Source organism: Coregonus clupeaformis, chromosome 30 (genome assembly GCF_020615455.1).
Source record: "Coregonus clupeaformis isolate EN_2021a chromosome 30, ASM2061545v1, whole genome shotgun sequence".
Lineage (NCBI taxonomy): Eukaryota > Metazoa > Chordata > Actinopteri > Salmoniformes > Salmonidae > Coregonus > Coregonus clupeaformis.
In genome coordinates, this window is record NC_059221.1 from 28,833,323 (window position 1) to 28,850,977 (window position 17,655).

Consider the following 17,655-nt stretch of genomic DNA (forward strand, 5'->3'; position numbering starts at 1 on the left):
TATTCCTTTATCCCATGCACTTTCATATTACAGCCAATGTTAGGAGAGGACCTAATATTCCGCCACTCTGTAGCTGAATATATGATTCCTATCAGCTTTATAGGGGACATGGAGTATTGCCTGTCATGCGCTCCTCACAAACAACTGTCACTCGTCCTGCCGGTGTTAAATAGGCTGCTGTTCCATTTTTCTATATTCTATTTGGCTGCCGAGACCCAGGTCCATGCTCCATTACGTTGAGGGGGCTGTTTGCAGGCGAACCTGGGCGTGTGGTGTGCGAAATGACAGTCGTTCGTTGGCGTGGAATAGCGTTCCCTTGTCCCCGGAGAGGATATGAAAGAGGAGGGCGGGGCGGCTGCTTAGGAAACAGCTCTGTGATGTGAAGGACGGGTTGACACGTGTATCCTTCAAACAGTCATCCAATGAAAAACACAGCCCCATGATGCTTTTCATCAACACGCAGTTGATGGTGTTGAGCAACAACCTGAGAAAGGCTGCACAGTGATTTTGATGGGTTCTGTGTGTTCAGCAGTACATCCCAGGATCTCTGCCGTGGCATGCGTGGTGAAAGCTCACTCTGACAGCTCTGATAATTACATCTTCAAAGGAGACAGTGATGATCATTAATCGAAGCTCTATCCACTCCCAGTGACCGCCTCTTTATCAGACTGACAGTGATGATGTATTTGGGGAGCACCTCCCAATAGAACATTTGGAGAGGTTGAGAGGGTTAACTGATGACGGGTTGGTTTTTATTCAGTTCACTAATCAATGTAAACATAGTGGGGGGCAGATGGGAGTGACAGTGTGGTACACCTCCATGGCATCATACATATCCCCTGAGTGGTACACTACATCACCAAAAGTATGTGGACACCCCTTCAAATGAGTGGATTTCTGACCTGCTAGAGCTGCCCCGGTCAACTGCAAGTACTGTTATTGTGAAGTGGAAACGTCTAGGAGCAACAACGGCTCAGCTGCGAAGTGGTAGGCCACACAAGCTCACAGAACTGGACCGCCGAGTGGTCCTCGGTTGCAACACTCACTACCGAGTTCCAAACTACCTCTGGAAGCAACGTCAGCACAAGAACTATTCGTCGGGAGCTTCATGAAATAGGTTTCCATGGCCGAGCAGCCGCACACAAGCCTAAGATCACCATGCACATTGCCAAGCGTTGGCTGGAGTGGTGTAAATCTCGCCGCCATTGGACTCCGGAGCAGTGGAAACGAGTTCTCTGGAGTGATGAATCACGCTTCACCATCTGGCAGTCCGACGGACAAATCTGGGTTTGGCGGATGCCAAGAGAACGTTACCTGCCCCAATGCATAGTGCCAACTGTAAAGTTTGGTGGAGGAGGAACAATGGTCTGGGGCTGTTTTCATGGTTCGGGCTAGGCCCCTTAGTTCCAGTGAAGGGAAATCTTAACGCTACAGCATACAATGACATTCTAGACGATTCTGTGCTTCAAACTTTGTGGCAAAAGTTTGGGGAAGGCCCTTTCCTGTTTCAGCATGACAATGCCCCCGTGCACAAAGCTAGGTCCATACAGAAATAGTTTGTCGAGATCGGTGTCGTAGAACTTGACAGGCCTGCACAGAGCCCTGACCTCAATCCCATCGAACACCTTTGGGATGAATTGGAACGCCAACTGCGAGCCAGGCCTAATCGCCCAACATCAGTACCTGACCTCACTAATGCCCTTGTGGCTGAATGGAAGCAAGTCCCCGCAGCAATGTTCCAACATCTAGTGGAAAGCCTTCCCAGAAGAGTGGAAGCTGTTATGGAAACAAAAGGGGGGACCAACTCCATATTAATGCCCATGATATTGGAATGAGATGTTCGACGAGCACTTTTGGTCATGTAGTGTATGTTTGATTAGGTCTCATTCAAACCTGGTATCCAGTTGTTTCCTGTGTGACAAAATTGTTGTGCAAAGGTGCAGGTACGTTCCTTTAGGTTAATTTCACATCCATCAATGCCATCTTTACAATATGAAACTGTACTGGATGGATGTTCATTTAACATGCTCTCACTGTGCAGTCATATTATAATTGTGTATTTTCCAATCCCAGCAACAGGGCCCAGGGGTCCACCCATAGCTCCCAATGAGGTTGGTACAACGTTGTAGGAGGGTAGGAGGATTAATTTCCAATATATGTCCACAATCCAATATATCTATATCAGCAGCAGGCAGCTTTAAGCCATTCCTATAGGCCTCAGAACCTTCAAAGCCAATGATAGGGAATTCAGAGTTAAAGCAGTGAAAGAAGAGGAGTGTATCCCTGTTTCCCCGAACCGTCTCACCCCAACCTTTAACTTCCTCTGACAGGCGGCAGCTCGCAAATTCACTTCATCAGGGGAAGACTGCTTAACTCAAAATGGTGCACTCAAATGTGATAAAAAAAAGTGAACAGAACACTCAAACATGGTTTGAGGACGTTATTGAAGCTACAGCGCGGCAATTTTAGAGCACAGCAGTGCTTTCATGGAAAACTGTCTCTTGCTGTAGTGGTAAAAAAAAACGTGGAGGAGTAAAAATGAAACATTCAAAGCATCTAGCTAGCCGAACACAGATGGGCGCCCAAGTGTCGAGATCTTGGTAACTTTTTCATCATTTATTTCATATTATTCATAATGCATCAAGCTTGCCTCTCTGACGCAGCACAAGGATTAGGGAATCCAGAAATTCATCAAGCAGACATCTTGGTACCTTAGTGTCAGGCAAGCAAACTTGGCAGGAGATGAAGCGGAGGTAAAAATGGAAAGGTAGCTCAGCAGCATCAGAGGGCTTATGGGCAAAGTCAGACACTGTTTGGTCTCTGAAAAGTAAAATTGCATTGATTCAGGCTATTCAAAATGAGAAACAAAATAGCAGATTCCGGTAGAGTAGCAATGACGGCTCAGCCGATTCCTTTCAGTACAGTGGTCATTAAAACTACATATATTAAAAATGTCAGCCCTACATTCAACCCTGCATTAATTGCGTTTCCGCAACGATGACAACAAGCTAAAACCCAAGGCACTTTACAATCCGTGGCGGCAGTGGATTTCAATACGGTAATGTGAACACACAATGTAGTCTCACGGCACTAAGGAGCACTGTGCCATCTGGTTGTCCCCCCATCTCCCCGAGTGGGCCCCAGAGCAGCCCATTCTCCCCCCTCTCTTTCTCCCCCTCTGCCTCCCTTCCTCCTCATATTCTGCTTCCCTTCTGGTCAGTCTGGGAGTGGAGCTTAGGTAAGCCAAGAAGTAACCCAATCTGCCCCTCCTTCTCGCTTCATCTCTCTGCCTTCCTCCATGATCCCCCCACCCCCCAAGGTCAGTCAGTCAAGGAGAGGAGCTTCAGTGGGACCCAGAGCGACCCCATATCTCCCACCCCCCTTCTCAAGTTTCCCCAGGTGGCACCAGCAGAGGGGCTTAGGTGGCGGCTGGCCGGGGCTGGGCAGGAGAACACAGACTGAAGAGGCTGGCAAGCAGAGCAGCACAGAGGTTCCCTTGGCTGCCACGGTCCCTGTCCCCCCTCCTCCTGGCATTGAATAACCCCTACCCCCGGCACTCTACCTGGCATGCTGGGCACACACACACGTGCAATGTGGTCATGCACGCAGACGCACACACACAGGGCTGATTTGACAGGCTGACTGGAGGGGACCCATGTGTAGAGCCCGAGACCTACCCATGCCCGTGACGTTCAGGCCCTACCCTACCCAGGCCCGATTGCTTTTGACAAAGACCCGGCCGGAAAATCTTAAATAACTTCCTTCGTTAGTATCCATTAGCTACTCATCTCTGTCTGTCCTCCCCCTCCTTGCACTGCTCACACTGCATGTGCTCTGCTGCTAAGCTGCCTGTGTTAGTATCCATAGCAACAGCTCCGCCTTGGGCTGCTCAATGACGAGAGATAAGTTAGCTGTTAACTAGCTACCTTTCGTCAATTATTATTTTCTGTGAAATCATTTCTCCTGTCGACTCTGACAATGTTGTGGTATTATATTTGACGAGGTTGAAGCACTTCTGACACCATGTTATGATCTTAGTAAGATATCACCGTAGGCTACTGCTCAGCAGAGCGCGAGCAAATGGCTCAGATTCAAAATGTTAGTGATCAATTTAGTGATACCCCAGTCCTGCCCATACCCTAGCAATTGATGAAAAAAACTGTCCCTAACCCGATGTATAGTGTTGGGGCCCGTCGGGCTCGGGCAGCAGAGCTCTACCCAGGTGTAGTGTGTGCACTCCAGACCCGTCTTCATGTCTGTCTGTCTCTGTCGGTGTGAGTAGATGATTAGGCAGGAGTGGAAGCTAGAGTGAGAAGTACCCACTAGAGGAGAAGTGAGCAGTATACTGAGGGCATTGGACTCCAAATCCTGGCTCGGTGGGAAAAGAATACCACATATTATACCACAAGAAACAAATGTTGCAGCAATGCCTCTTTTGAACTCTCTTCATTTCACAGCACGTCCTCGTCGAGGTAAACAACACTTCTTCAAGTGTGAAGAAGAAAATATGCTCTCTTCCAATGAATAGCAGATGAAGCTCTTCCTCAAGAGAACAGGACAATACACGATTGCTGGCCTTCGGCTCCAGAAATAAGGCTCCATTGTGAAAATTAATAGGTTTGCTTTGTTTAGTCTTGTTATCCAAAGCAGCAAGGTAAACAGCTGTCCTCCACCTGCCGTGTGTGTGAGGAAGAGAGCCGCCTGAACATGAAAGCACGCATCGTCGACACGGCCTAAGTGAAAACAAAAAAGGCATCCTACCCCCCAACAGACACTATTTTAATAATTAAATGTACACAAGAGTCCATTTGAGAGAGAGAGAGGCCTTTCCAATATTCATGTGACAAGATAGCAAACACGGTTACTTGGGATATTACAGATGAAGGATCTTAATTTGATCACCCTTTTGCAGGAGAACCTTCCTGCATTACAGGACATTTAAAGCTAAGTGTATTTAAGGTTTAAAAAAGATGTTCCCTTACGAAAAATGTAGCAACCGCCTATATTTTTTTTCCATTAATGTTTATCCACATAATAATTCAAATGTCCTGTTGCTGCAGGATTATTTTCCTGCTGTAGTAAACTGGCTCAAATGAAGATCCTACATCTCTGTAAGTTGTTATTCATACATGAGCACAGGGGCCCGCGACCCAATTTTGATATTAATAGAATTATGCGACAACCACCATGTTAAAAAAGGTTATGTAATCAATGAAATGTTTACTTTTTTCATCGAGGCTATGAGTATTACAAATCAGTCTGACAGTACTTTTGACAGCATTTCAAGCTGAAGGAAGTATGGTTTGAAGTGACAAATGCATCAGAAAGGTATTGGGAAGTTCAGAATAATTTTGTATGATCTTCTGTATAATCAAATCAAATGCATTTCTAAAGCCCTTTTTTACATCAGCAGATGTCACAAAGTGCTTATACAGAAACCCAGCCTAAAACCCCAAACAGCAAGCAATGCAGATGTAGAAGCACGGTGGCTAGGAAAAACTCCCTAGAAAGGCAGGAACCTAGGAAGAAACCTAGAGAGGAACCAGGTTCTGAGGGGTGGCCAGTCCTCCTCTGGCTGTGTCGGGTGGAGATATAACAGTACATGGCCATTAAGGCCAGATTGTTCTTCAAGATATTCAAACGTTCATAGATGACAAGCAGGGTCAAATAATAATCACAGTGGTTTTAGAGGGTGCAACAAGTATAAAAAAGAACAGCATCATTGATTACATTATTTTCCCCCCAGTCTGATTTAGTGCCTGTTCTTGTCCACTCTGTTCTAATGAGTTCTATGCAGCTTACGGACATTGTAGAGGGAAACAGACACATGCGTGTTCCTGAGAGTCTTATCCTTCAGTGATGGGGTCATACTATTTTGTAGCTTAAACCGTTCAAAAGATAGAGCCACTTTCGTAGTAAGAAAACAGAAACCGCTCTGTTTATTACAACCGCATCTAGCGGCTACCGAGGTTCTATGAACCAAGTGTGATTTTTTTGTTTGATTTCACAGTTTCTCTTGCGACCCCCTTTTCAAATCCGCGACCCCTAGTTTGGGAAACGCTGCATTAGCAAATTGTACTTGGCAATTCTTTGCATTACATTGGTATTATTCCGTCACTGTAAGGCCTTCTTTCTTATTCAAAATAATGACATTCCTGAAGGGTCTGAAATTAGCTCTATAGCACCAGAGTGGCTGGTGAATGTTTTTGGACCAAACAGCCCATTTCAGGCCACAGGCTGCTGTAAGTGTAGGGTATAACATGGAAGATACAGCATCTTATTTTTGATACTATATACTGTCTACTGCACCCAGTGGAATAAAATGTTAACACAATTAAATATCGCAAAGCTGAATGAGGTAGGCCTATTCTAACGCGGTGTCAGAGGAAGGCCCTCAAAATTGTCAAAGACTCCAGCCACCCTAGTCAGACTGTTCTCTCTGCTACCGCACGGCAAGCGGTACCGGAGCGCCAAGTCTAGGTCCAAAAGGCTTCTCAACAGCTTCTACCCCCAAGCCATAAGACTCCTGAACAGCTAATCATGGCTACCCGGAATACTGCCCCCCCCACCCCCACCCCCCTCTTTCACGCTGCTGCTACTCTGTTTATTATTTATACATAGTCACTTTAACTCTACCCACATGTACATATTACCTCAATTACCTCGACTAGCCGGTGCCCCTGCACATTGACTCTGCACCGGTACCCCCCTGTATATAGCCTCCCTACTGTTATTTTATTTTAACACTTTAAAAAAATAAAAAATAAAAAATAAAATGCATTGTTGGTTAAGGGCTTGTAAGTAAGCATTTCACAGTAATGTCTACACCTGTTGTATTCGGCGCATGTGGCAAATAAAATGTTGATTTGATAAGATTAGGTTAAAACACACAAAAAATGTGTGTTCACTCCATTTGAATTGGCTGAGATGGTTGTGGCTCACTAGACTTACTAAATGCTAAGGTTGTGATGATTCCAGTATTGCAATATTTTTTCCATGGCAAAAATGAAAACACAAAGCAGACTAAACTCTTTGGTTCTTTAAAAATTAAATTAAATGTAAAAAGCTGCTGTATGTAAAATATTGTGTGCTATGTCTTGGAAAATAAATAAATATGACTGTGGATGAAAACATAATGAGGTTTGTTTCCAACATTAGGGCTGTTTTCCTAAAAAAGTTAAATCCTCTTTGAGCTTTGTTTCCTTGCCACGATACTAACGAGTATCGCGATACTGGTATTGTCCCGGCCCTACTAAATATGATACATGTAATCAGACAGTAGCACTGCCTTTCCCAATTTAGAAAGCTTTGTCATTGGCACTCGGGCGCTGAGATCTTTATTAAACCCAGCAGACAAAACAACACGGCATAATTATAATCAACACAATTGGGGCCCACACTACACTTGGATTAATGTGTGTCTGCAATGGTTCCTCGGAGACTCAATTTTCAGCTAGTTGAAATGAATTGCAAAGTGGACCGCAGAGTTTCTGAGGCGGTCGTAAGATCTAGCCTAGTGTATCGCCTGTGTGTGTCTAAGTTAGGATACGTCTCAAATGGCATCCTATTCTCTTTATAGTGCACTTCTTTTGACCAGGCCTCATCAAAAGTAGTTCACTATAAAGGGAATAGGGTGCCATTTGGGACGCAGACTTAGTGGTTGTTGCACAGTGCACTGGTGTAAGAGAGCATATAAAAGACACTTACGCTCTGTAGGGTCCCTCATCAGTGGATGGAGTAGGTTCCTTGGTGTTCCGTGGTACAAACTTAGCCTAGGGACAAAAAGAAAATGACGTTGAGAATCAATCAAGACAAGGTGGACAGAGAGTGACTCAATAGATACTGATACACATGAAACATTTAAGTACATCCTTAAAATATTGGAATTAGTGAAAATGTTACATTTTCTTAGAATAACTTCTTGTGTGTCTTTATATATTTTTTTAGCTTTATCTGTGTTCTGTGGACGTTAGATGACTAAGACGGGTTTCACATTAAACACATTAAAGTGCAAGCGCTTTTCTTGCTAATGACATTCCTGAAGGGTCTGAAATTAGCTCTATAGCACCAGAGTGGCTGGTGAATGTCTACTGCACCCAGTGGAATAAAATGTTAACACAATTAAATATCGCAAAGCTGAATGAGGTAGGCCTATTCTAACGCGGTGTCAGAGGAAGGCCCTCAAAATTGTCAAAGACTCCAGCCACCCTAGTCAGACTGTTCTCTCTGCTACCGCACGGCAAGCGGTACCGGAGCGCCAAGTCTAGGTCCAAAAGGCTTCTCAACAGCTTCTACCCCCAAGCCATAAGACTCCTGAACAGCTAATCATGGCTACCCGGAATACTGCCCCCCCACGCATGACTGTAAGTCGCTTTGGATAAAAGCGTCTGCTAAATGGCATATATTTTTTATTTATTTATTTTTTGCTGTAAGGTTAGACTATGTGCAGGAGGCAGGAGCGTTGGAAAGTTGAAATCATTTGAACTTGGAGCTAGGGCTGGACGATACGGCCTAAAAATCATATCTCCATCTTTTCAAACTTATGGGCGATTCATAATATATATCTGAAAAATAGATATGTTTTCTCGAAACAAGCGTTGTTGTACAATTAAAGGTCAAATACACTGCATTTCAAACAGTCAGTAATAATCTAATGAATTCAGGGCTTGTGAAGTTATACCTAGGCTAAATATAGGCCTTCCACAACCATAAGACCCACTAATTATTTTATCAAAATAGTTTAACCTGATTTTTTTGCAATAATCACTGATCTGGCTTTCAAGTCTGTCTATGCAAATGCCCTTTTTAGTTAAAAATGTAACTAGAACCATGCATAATGCACATTCACTAATAATGACTAACTTCTTGTAGCAGGCATTAGGCTATAGAAAATTAAACACAGGTCTCATCAACAATCTCTGAAGTCCATGTGCTAGTGATTAGCCAGCTAATCTATATATTTCAAGTTTAGCCAAAGCCCAACTTGGATCTATGTGCTAGCTAACCAGGTTGAACAGTTGAATTATTATGAACACCTTCTGTCTGTTTCCAACAGTTTGAAAAGCATGTTAGCCTTTCCACTTTGTTCAGATGTTGAAATCAAGTGGCCTACCTTATTTCTCAGAATGAGAACGAGTTGCCAATTCCTTATATAATTGTGTTTTATGCTTATTGCAAATGTATAAAACACAGACTAGACAGCTAGTATAACAGTCTTTGGCTAAAATGCTGCTAGCGGTATGTGGTACCCCAATGCCGCGCGCGACAAACTGAGCATTCCTTTTCCAGAATCAATGTTCAGTGGTGTCTGCTCTGCATGCAATTTGAGTAGTTGAGACATAAAAAGGGTATTGTTAGAAAAGTTAACTTCTCCTCTATTACAGTAAAATAATGTCTCAATGTGTTTCAGTGTCCATATGACCAATTGTGTTGGATCAAACCTCAAATGCAAATAGCGACTTGAAACCGCTTGTCAGAGAGGAAGATGTGACCTCTCAACTTTGTTGGCATGATGGGCTTGGTGTGTGTGTGTAAACCATAGAGGAAGAGGTGAAGCAAGAGGTTTCACTCTCGCTAAAATCTGTCCAAAATAAGGCCAATGCATTTCTATGGGGTTATTTTGGACCGAAGCTTGTCGCCTGTCTTTCCGCCTTTGGACTCCCATTGTTAGGGCGGAGACGTGCATCTTGTCATTATATACAGAACTCTGGTGTAAATGGGAAGGTGCACACAGCACAGAGGACCAAAAGAGACGAGACCAAAAATACAACACGAGAACAAGCAGACATAAACGCTCATAAAAATGAAAAATAACTAAACCTTGATTCTCTCAAAAACATACATTTAGAATGAATTCAATATATCGCCCAGCCCTACTTGGAGCCCCCAAATACTCTCGGCACGTACCACTGATATAAATGCCACTATTCAGAGCCTATGCGCTCCTCCTCCTCCATAGGAAAACCAATGGCTGACCCAATGCTGTTGTTGCAAATGTAATGCAAAACTCCTTAAAGGCTAATAGAGGTACAAGTATACAATAATAATACAAGTAGTAAAGTATTATACCTGTCGGTTTTAAGTGTTACACAACATTGAATAGACCTATTTCCTACAAGGAAAAGTACACTTGGTTTTTTCTTCCCTCAATGACAGAAGGGGTCTTGATTCAATATCAATCAAATATTTTTCTATTGTTGAATTTACATTTAAATGAATCTTCCTTCATGTGCTAAATTGATGGTGAATTGACCTCAACCCTGTAGTGGTCTAGACTACAGACTAACTACGAGTTGATCATCTCCTATGATAATCCTTCACATGGCTCTTGATGGGAAAATTCTGAGACTGTAATTAAGGTGTGTGTTGTTTATCAGGACATAGCTAATCACCTTCTGTCCCCCTTGGTGGACTGAGGTTCTGTCCTGCTGGAGAAGATGTGCAGGATGGCGAAGCCACACCCCAGTGCATGCTGGGAGCCATCTGCCCTGGGCTGTAACGCCACCAGCTCCACCACGGCCACCACGCTTGGCAGACGCAGAGAGGTGTGGAGGTACACCACCTACGGAACACACACACAGGACAAGACATGATTGAATGAATGAGTGAGTGAGCGAGCGAGTGCCAAGATCATTAGTATTAGTAGGATTAGTATTGAGGTTAAACAGTGGGGTACGCAAAGAAAACACACTGGCACAATTGATCATTAACTACTACACCACCTGCAAAGGAAACAAGAGATTAAGACACAGTGAGCTAGTGCTGAGCTATTAGTGCATTTTGATTAGAAAAAAATGTATCACGGTTTTCGATTTGGTTTCAATAAAATAAAACATTAAATGCACTAATAAAACAATTAATAAAAGTCCCATGATGGTAGTGACTGCCCATTACTGCTGATCACTTATTAACCATCATTTATTATATAATAGTTCAGTTGTGTATATTACATTTGTTTTATTTGATGACTTTATTATTTAATTCCAAGTCATCATCTCATCTCTATAGAGCTGCGGCCTATGCTGTCTGACTAAATCACTATTTTGGTAGTTCTTCAAAGTAAATAAGGTATACTTTTGACTGCTAAATGCCAACTATAAATCACTTGGATCATGCATTTTCAGGTAGAGATACCTTGAAGCAACTGCTCTCTATCCCTGTCGATGGTGCATTCTTCTGTCTCCCTCTCCGTGTCTTCCCCACACTAACCTTATGTAGCAGGCGCAAAAGAAACACACAGACCGGACAAGTAGGCCCGCAATAGATTATGGTCATTGTAGTTAATTACCACGTTTTCTGCGCTAAACTATGTTGAATATTGGCCTGTTGGAAACTACAACTCCTTACTACATCGCACAGTTCGGTCTTGATCTGATTTATTTCTAGAGAAACTGTGCAATGTGCATTCGGTTAATGCTCCGCACTACAATGAGCAGAGCGAGTGTTCATTTCAAAGCCAATTGAATGACTGACACATTGAGATACAGTTGCACTACATATTACTTTCAGGTACTTATGATAAATTGAGGTATTATTGCACTTGATGTGAAGGAACAGAAACATACACTTTCAAAGAGAAAGATCCGTGGGTGTGAACAATATGGACGAAGTGGGGGAAGAAGATTTCAAACAAAGAGGTAGCCAAGTATTTTCAATAGCTTAATGCGGTTAGTCTGAGGTGATTATTTCTTACGAAAACATGTTGTTTTCTTTCATATTTGTCCTTTTTGGTGAAATTATCTCTGGTTATGCCAAGCCCAGTGCAGTCTGTCTCCAGATATGTCCCTGGTTTGTAAATGAGAGCCAGACAGACACCCAGGGTTGCAGAGATCCTAGCTCAGTGGGGGGAGGAGAGCATCAAATATAGCATCCTAAAGAAGAAGGATTTTCACAGGTACACCCCCCAGTAAGACAGGGGCTTTTTGGAAATTCTCACTTAACTTCAAATTAGTGGATTCGGCTATTTCAGCAACACCCGTTACTGACAGGTGTAAAAAATCAAGCACACAGCCATGCAATCTCCATAGACAAACATTGGCAGTAGACCTTCATAGGATGCCACCTTTCCAACAAGTCAGTTCGGCAGATTTCTGACCTACTAGAGCTGCCCTGGTCAACTGTAAGTGCTGTTATTGTGAAGTGGAAACATCTAGGAGCAACAACGGCTCAGCCACGAAGTGGTAGGCCACACAAGCTCACAGAATGGGACCGCCGAGTGCTGAAGCGCGTAGCGCGTAAAACTCGTCTGTCCTCAGTTGCAACACTCACTACCGAGTTCCAAACTGCATCTGGAAGCAACATCAGCACAATAACTGTTTGTCGGGAGCTTCATGAAATCGGTTTCCATGGCCGAGCAGCTGCACACAAGCCTAAGATCACCATGCGCAATGCCAAGTGTCAAATAGAGTGGTGTAAAGCTCGCCGCCATTGGACTCTGGAGCAGTGGAAATGTGTTCTCTGGAGTGATGAATCACGCTTCACCATCTTGCAGTCCGACGGACGAATCTGGGTTTGGCGGATGCCAGGAGAACGCTACCTGCCCGAATGCATAGCGCCAACTGTAAAGTTTCATGGTTCGGGCTAGGCCCCTTAGTTCCAGTGAAGGGACATCTTAACGCTACAGCATACAATGACATTCTAGACAATTCTGTGCTTCCAACTTTGTGGCAACAGTTTGGGGAAGGCCCTTTCCTCTTTCAGGATTACAATGCCCCGTGCAAAAAGCGAGGTCCATACAGAAATGGTTTGTCGAGATCGGTGAGGAAGAACTTGACTGGCCTGCACAGAGCCCTGACCTCAACCCCATTGAACACCTTTGCGATTTATTGGAACGAAGACTGAAAGCCAGGCCTATTCGCCCAACATCAGTGCCTGACCTCACTAATGCTCTTGTGGCTGAATGGAAGCAAGTCCCTGCAGCAATGTTCCAACATCTAGTGGAAAGACTTCCCAGAAGAGTGGAGGCTGTTACTGCAGCAAAGGGGGGACCAACTCCATATTAATGCACATGATTTTGGAATTAGATGTTTGATGAGCAGGTGTCCACATACTTTTGGTCATGTATTGTATTTCCCGAAAGAGCATTGCTAGCCTATGCCTTCATAACAAATTAGACTAGGAGAATAATAATATACAGGTAAAAATAACCATCTGCAAAGCCACACATAGCCTATAGTCTATATTTGCATTGCTTTAAATGCACAGCATGAGAGTTAAGCATGATAAACTAGCCAACACATTCTATGATCTATTGGTCCCATAAGCCTGCTTGTTTCCAACATCCAGAACAGAAAAAAATGTTATTGAGTGAAAGACGACAAGAGGTAAGCAAGCTTCAAACACAGAGGCAATTTCTGATGGCCCTGTGCCTCAGCCTGTTCATTTTTACTCTGTTGGCCGCTCCGAGTAGGCATAGATATATTCCAATTCCAAACCACAGGGGCATCGCATTTTAGGCACATAAATCTTTTATCTTCACCATTTCGTGCACAACATGTTTTAACTCAAAATCACCTCCTGGAAGTTTCTCAAATGCAGCTGCATTAAATGGAGAGAAGGGGGAGGTAAACAAAATAATAAGAAGAAGAAAGAGGAAGAGAGAGAGAGAGAGAGGCTGCCTTGTCAGCCAGGCCTTTGCTATTTGCAAAAGAGGATAGCATCAAGTACATTGAGCCTCGCACTTTAAAGATCTCGACTTGGTACATGATTCATCATTAACACAATATGCACTTGACCTTGTCAAGAACAATTCAATGATCCAGAAAGTTATGGTTGACAATGTCTTAGAATTCTGCATGGCTGACTCTGAATTAGTATGGAGAAATCCAATCCTAAATACCATGGAAGAGCCTGATTAGAAATTAATTGAAATAGATATTTTTCAAACAGTAATCTTGTCTCGTTCTAGAATGGCATTGTGCACAGCTTCCGTGCATGTGCGTGCATGTGTGCGTTGAAAGCTCAGAGAAATGTGCTGGCAAACACAAATACCGTCTGAGCTTAGGAAATGTAACACATCCCCAAATAGTGTATTTAATTCAATATTCATAGATTGAAAACTTTCCCTCTCCTATTATTATATATATTTGTTTACCTTAATTCACAAATCAAAAGGCTTATCTTAAAGTGAACTTCACTTGAACTGCTCGGTGTTGAATAAACAGAGTTGTAGGATTCCATATTTTCTATAATGTTCACCCAAGTTTACTCCCCTGTAATAATATTGATTTGAATTGTGGTTAGAGACGCAGCCCCTAGTTTCCAGGCTATCCACGGTGGATGTTGTTCAAAACATGGATTTCCAATTCAAAGACGGAGTCCTCCTTTGTCTAGAGCTTCTCTTTGATTCTCCTCCAAATTGATTCCCTTCCAATTCCTCTAAAATCAACTGCTCTTATCCAAATATCCTTTCTCGATTTGCAGGGATTCCAATAACTGGAGGACAGAGTTTAACAAACAAATGCAAACTCTGAACATGATTAAGATCTTAAACAAAGATATGGAGCCAACTCAAAACCAGAGAGAAGGGTATCAACAGATGCAATGTGACTTTGACCCCTTCAAACAAAAAGGCACAGTTTTCCAATCCCAACGTCATCATTCATTTGTCAGAATCTTCTTCACTCTCTCACTGACATCTACAGGCTATTATTGTGAGGGGCAAGCCACACGCCCACCATCAAATAGCAGATGACACTTGAATTACATTCGAATTCACTTCAGTGACACTTCAAATCACCAACCATAGAATTTGGAATTAGAATACTAGAATGGACATGAACCTTCTTATGATGTGATAAAGGTCAGACATTTTGGTCAGGGAGTTGGTCAATCATGGTTTGCCGGTGCTGTGATAAAGGTAACAAAACATTTCTGCAGCATTGAAGGTCCCCAAGAACACAGTGTTCTCCATCATTCTTAAATTTATGAAGTTTGGAACCACAAAGACTCTTCCTAGAGCTGGCTGCCCGGCCAAACTGAGCAATCGGGGAGATGGGCCTTGGTCAGGGAGGTGACCAAGAACCCAATGGTCACTCTGACAGAACTCCAGAGTTCCTCTGTGGAGATGGGAGAACATTCCAGAAGGACAACCATCTCTGCAACACTCCACCAATCAGGCCTTTATGGTAGGGTGGCCAGATGGAAGCGACTCCTCAGTAAAAGGCACGACAGCCCGCTTGGAGTTTGCTAAAGGCACCTAAAAGACTCTCAGGCCATGAGAAACCAGATTTTCTGGTCTGATGAAACCAAGATTGATCTGTTTGGCCTGAATACCAAGCGTCACGTCTGGAGGAAACCAGGCATTGCTCACCACCTGGCCAATACCATCCCTACGGTGAAGCATGGTGGTGGATATTTTTTTCAGCGGCAGGGACTGGATCGAAGGAAAGATTAATGGAGCAAAGTACAGAGAGATCCTTGATGAAAACCTGCTCCAGAGCGCTCAGGACCTCAGACTGGGGCGAAGGTTCACCTTCCAACAGGACAATGACCCTAAGCACACAGCCAAGACCACGCAGGAGTGGCTTCGGGACAAGTCTCTGAATGTCCTTGAGTGGCCCAGCCAGAGCCTGGACTTGAACCCGATCGAACATCTCTAGAGAGACCTGAAAATAGCTGTGCAGCGACGCTCCCCATCCAACCTGACAGAGCTTGAGAGGATCTGCAGAGAAGAATAGGAGAAACTCCCCAAACACAGGTGTGCCAAGCTTGTAGGGTCATACCCAAGAAGACTCAAGGCTATAATTGCTGGCAAAGGTGCATCAACAAAGTATTGAGTAAAGGGTCTGAATACTTATGTAAATGTGATTTTATATATTTTTATTTTTTTATAAATTAGCTAAAATTTCTAACAACCTGTTTTTGCTTTGTCATTATGGGGTATTGTGTGTAGATTGACGAAGGAAAAAAACAATTTAATCAATTTTAGAATAAGGCTGTAATGTAACAAAATGTGGAAAAAGTCAAGGGGTCTGAATACTTTCCGAATGCATTGTATTTAGGCCTATGCACATGCATAAGCTCTAATATCCGTATGGTTGATTTGAATTAATCATCACCTTAGAAATTGCTGTCCATTTTGTCGTGTTGTGCTTTGAAACAACATCCACAACGACCATGTTTTCCACTCATTTTCAACCTTTTGTTGAACTTCTTTCTTCAAATTGATCAATCACAGTGAGATGAGTTTTAAAAGCATGATACTGTTTTGATGATAAGTGATTGATGTCAGAATGGTTAGAGGGACAATAGAGCCCTGAGTACCAGGCAATTAGCAACCTGATGGTCGTTAGTGAGTTGGGTACTACCAATGCATGTCCAGAGTGCATAGGAGATTACCGTGGAATTTTACTGCGGTCATGACTCATGACTGCCGGTGTGCCAGTAATACGGTCACCGCAACAGCCCTAACTATTCCCAGTATTGTAAAACATTGTCATTACACAATCAAATCAATGATGTGTGTGTTCTGCCTGTGTTCTGATCTGTTATCAATGATAATACCACAATTATTGTGAATACTCTGATTAATATAATGGTTTGATTTAAATGTTTAAATGCTTTGCAAGAAGAAGGATTTCCCTAATAATCGTGTTCACATGGGCACATTTGATGATCAGGCTACCTGATGGGACTTTGAAAAATGAAACTCACAAGGCAGATGCTGTTAAGCTCTCCCAAGCTGTAAGAAAAATATATATATATACACACAATGTAGTGTTTTGAAAAATAGGCCATTCAGTAACAATATTTCAACTTGTTTCACCACAAGAACACCACTAAACCCTTGTTAAGTTTAATAATATAGGTTAGAGCTAGATAAGAGCTAAATAATCCATGAGAGAGAGTCCACAAATTTACACGGCTGTGTGCAGGTTACCTTTGAACTGTAAAAATGGCTACTAATGTCATCTAACACTATACTGTGTGGCTTACCTCTGTGTGAGAGTGTGTCCCTAAACTGTGAATAGAATATGACTGAGTGAGAAAATTATCATTTGTAACTGAATCTACTTGAAAGTAACAAAGCAAATCTATAGGATTATGTGTATGTCAATCACAGCCTGTTGATTTACTTTCTGGCAATGTTTATGACATTTTAGTTGACTTACGTAAGTGAGAGGGAAGGGACACTGAATGGTGAAAGCCACGAAAGATGTTCAGATTTAAGGGTTGGGTACCCAGGTGTGTGTGTATGTATGAGTCGTTTTTAGGGAAGTTATGTTGAGTGTTACTTGTTTGGGTAAATTACTGTTAATTGCTACAGTTGTATACAAGCAACTTAATCCAGACCAGTCTACATGTTTTAAAGTTTGAACCGCGTTTCTAGCTTAAACGGTAGAGGAGTAGCGTTCCAAATAATAATAAGTATGTAGAAGATGTAAAGTGGGGACTCTTGCGTCGCAAGCCACATTAATAATGAATTTAAAGAATGTATCTGCACTGTATGTTTGTTATCTAGGTAGCCAGCCAGTTTTAGAGGAATGATTGCATACATTTTTTCAAATTAACTACCAATATGCCAACATTCCATTCAAACAATCCACAGCCATACACTGGCTATTAAGACTTAGATAAGTTGTAAATACAAAAAGTACTGATGATATTGTATCATACTGTATAATAGCATTCAAAGCTTTCCAAGAAATGCTAAAT

General features: G+C 42.8%; 1 protein-coding gene across 2 annotated transcripts in view; it reads right to left on the bottom strand.

The window, feature by feature from the left end:
* The window catches only part of LOC121545583 (nephrocystin-4), a 181,482-nt gene that overhangs the window by 144,920 nt on the left and 18,907 nt on the right, over positions 1-17,655 (bottom strand). For both annotated transcript variants that reach the window (XM_041856236.2, XM_041856235.2), the window contains exons 3-4: positions 10,392-10,561; positions 7,708-7,772 (exon numbers count right to left, since the gene is read on the bottom strand). In XM_041856236.2, coding sequence (XP_041712170.2) covers positions 7,708-7,772; positions 10,392-10,561 — 235 coding nt within the window. The remainder of the gene's footprint in view (positions 1-7,707; positions 7,773-10,391; positions 10,562-17,655) is intronic.